The sequence below is a fragment of the Babylonia areolata genome, chromosome 21 (genome assembly GCF_041734735.1).
Source record: "Babylonia areolata isolate BAREFJ2019XMU chromosome 21, ASM4173473v1, whole genome shotgun sequence".
In the NCBI taxonomy this organism is placed as follows: Eukaryota; Metazoa; Mollusca; class Gastropoda; order Neogastropoda; family Buccinidae; genus Babylonia; species Babylonia areolata.
The window spans coordinates 25,475,275-25,477,774 of record NC_134896.1 but is presented as its reverse complement, the minus strand read 5'-3'; the positions used below and the strand labels follow the sequence as shown (position 1 = coordinate 25,477,774).

The window sequence follows — 2,500 nt, the reverse complement described above, 5'->3', positions numbered from 1 at the left end:
ATCGTGGAAAACTCTGACTCAGAGAACGAAGATGAAAGTCCTGTATTGGGCAACAAAAAAAGCACCTGCAGCATGTACGTTTTTATATCATACATAATTTCGAAATTATTAAGTTTGTCATAAATACTGTATCATAAATTCTTGACGCTTTTGTCAGAAGTCATGTTCCAATGAGAATCGAAAGTGAAAACTCCTTACATCCGAAATGAAAGCTGAGGTTGTTGGCAGGGCGAAAGACGAGTGTAAAGGAAATGATCACAAAAACAACAACAACAGAAAACATGGGTGTAGAAAGTCTGAGGTGTCACAAGTCATGAACTGAAAAGTAGTATGATGCATGATAGTTGATACCAAAGGAAGTTCAAAATTAGACACAGTAGTACAACCCATTCTGCATGAGATGTACATCTGTAATCACTGAAACTAGTTTAATGAAATTACAGACCAGTTAATATCACTTCCACCATTTGACACGATCTATTACAAGGAAGGAACATGTTTGTCATTCGCATGAGTGTTAATTAGTTATAATTATGAACAGATTGTCAGTATGGATTGTAACGGAAATATTATTTTTTACTATTTAGCATGTTTGTATTGTATTATTAATTTGTAGATAGCCAGTAAATGGAACATGCAGGACCAGCTTCCAGTAATTTGGCATACACTAGTTTAAACAGCAGTTTTCATTGACAAGTTTAAACAGCAGTTTTGAATGAATGAATGAGTTTATGAAAGAACAAAATTTGAAATCTTGTTAACCCAGTTTATAATTTCACCATCAGATGAAAAGAAAGAAAAGGGGGTAGAAGGTATGTGTGGTTGGTTTTGATTGTGTGTGTGTGTGTGTGTGTGTGTGTGTGTGTTTAGGTTAAAATATGTGTGTTCATTTGTATCTGTTATTGATGGTGTGTGTAATTCACTGGTGTATGTGTGTGTGTGTGTGTGTGTGTGTGTGTGTGTGTGCGTGCGTGCGTGCGTGCGTGCACACATGCTTGCATTTGCATGTGAGTGTTTATGTACATATACACATGGTGTATGTGTACATGTGTGTGTGTGCATGTACACAGTATATGTTGGGTGTCATGTGCATGCATTTGTATTTGCATTCCTTTTTATCACAACAGATTTCTCTGTGTGAAATTCGGGCTGCTCTCCCCAGGGAGAGTGTGTCGCTGTACTACAGCGCCTCCCATTTTTTTGTATTTTTTCCTGCCTGCAGTTTTATTTGTTTTTCCTATCGAAGTGGATTTTTCTACAGAATTTTGCCAGGAACAACCCTTTTGTTGCTGTGGGTTTTTCTACCTGCGCTAAGTGCATGCTGCACACGGGACCTCGGTTTATCGTCTCATCTGAATGACTAGCGTCCAGACCACCACTATAGGCCTAGTGGAGGGGGAGAAAATATCGGCGGCTGAGCCATGATCCGAACCAGCGCGCTCAGATTCTCTCGCTTCCTAGGTGGACGCGTTACCTCTAGGCCATCACTCCACATATGTGTGAACCTGTGCATGTGTATGTGTGCTACATGGTTTAAAAAGAAAATTGTCCATTGTAAAAGCACTCACCCTGCTTTCATGACTTTAGCTGTGTGCAGAAAGAGGCTCGTTACACATGCCCACGATGCAACATTGCCTACTGCAGTCTTGATTGCTACCGCCACAAGAAGCATGAAGGGTGTTCAGAATCCTTCTATCGGGATTGGGTCATGGACGAAATGAAAGAGCATGTGATGAGGTAACAGAGTGCATGACAACATGTTTCCTGTGGGACCTTAAAATGAATATTCTGTGTTAGGATTTTCTAAAAAAAACAAGATGGACCTTTGATCCTGAAGAAGGGGTCTTAGAATTTATTGTCATTCGATGATTTACATTTGAAAACACATTTTAGTTTGAGAATGACACAGTAACACTGAATGCCTTGTAGAATTTACACTGAAAATTGTGGTTGATTTGGTGGTTGTCCTTATTATTTGTGTGTGTGTGCGTGTGTGCATGTGTGTGTGTGTGTGTGTGTGTTTTGTGTATGTGTTTGTGTATGAGCGAGAGAGAGACAGACAGACAGACAGGCAGACAAGTATGTGTGTGTGTGCCACTGTATGTGAAATAGAAAATTCACCTTGTTGAAACTGACATACATGTCATACATGACATAAAAGCTAAATTTAAAGTGCATTTTTAGGCATTATATATCTCTCTCTCTCTCTCTCTCTCTCTCTATATATATATATATATGTTCATACATGCAAAAAAATTGTGTGTTCTTTTTGAAAAGAAGAAAATTTTATGTCCCCTTTGTTAGTATGTATGCTGTGTTAACACTTTTTTTCTTTGCCAGGATTTTTATGCTATGAACATTGCTCTTTCATAATTTTTTTTCTCCTCCAATAACAGCAGTGTCTGGATTCATGCATGAATACATCTGGCATTGTCTACATTGCTCTAATAGTATATCAAGTTTTCCTGCACCAGTATTAGCTTATGTGGACATACACAAT

General features: G+C 38.4%; 1 protein-coding gene across 1 annotated transcript in view; it reads left to right on the top strand.

Annotated features, from left to right (window-relative positions):
• Positions 1-2,500, top strand: part of LOC143296286 (zinc finger HIT domain-containing protein 2-like) — an 18,932-nt gene that overhangs the window by 38 nt on the left and 16,394 nt on the right. The window contains exons 1-2 of the mRNA XM_076608133.1: positions 1-74; positions 1,588-1,737. The exon at positions 1-74 is cut by the window's left edge and continues 38 nt beyond it. Of these exons, the coding sequence (XP_076464248.1) occupies positions 1-74; positions 1,588-1,737 (224 nt within the window). The remainder of the gene's footprint in view (positions 75-1,587; positions 1,738-2,500) is intronic.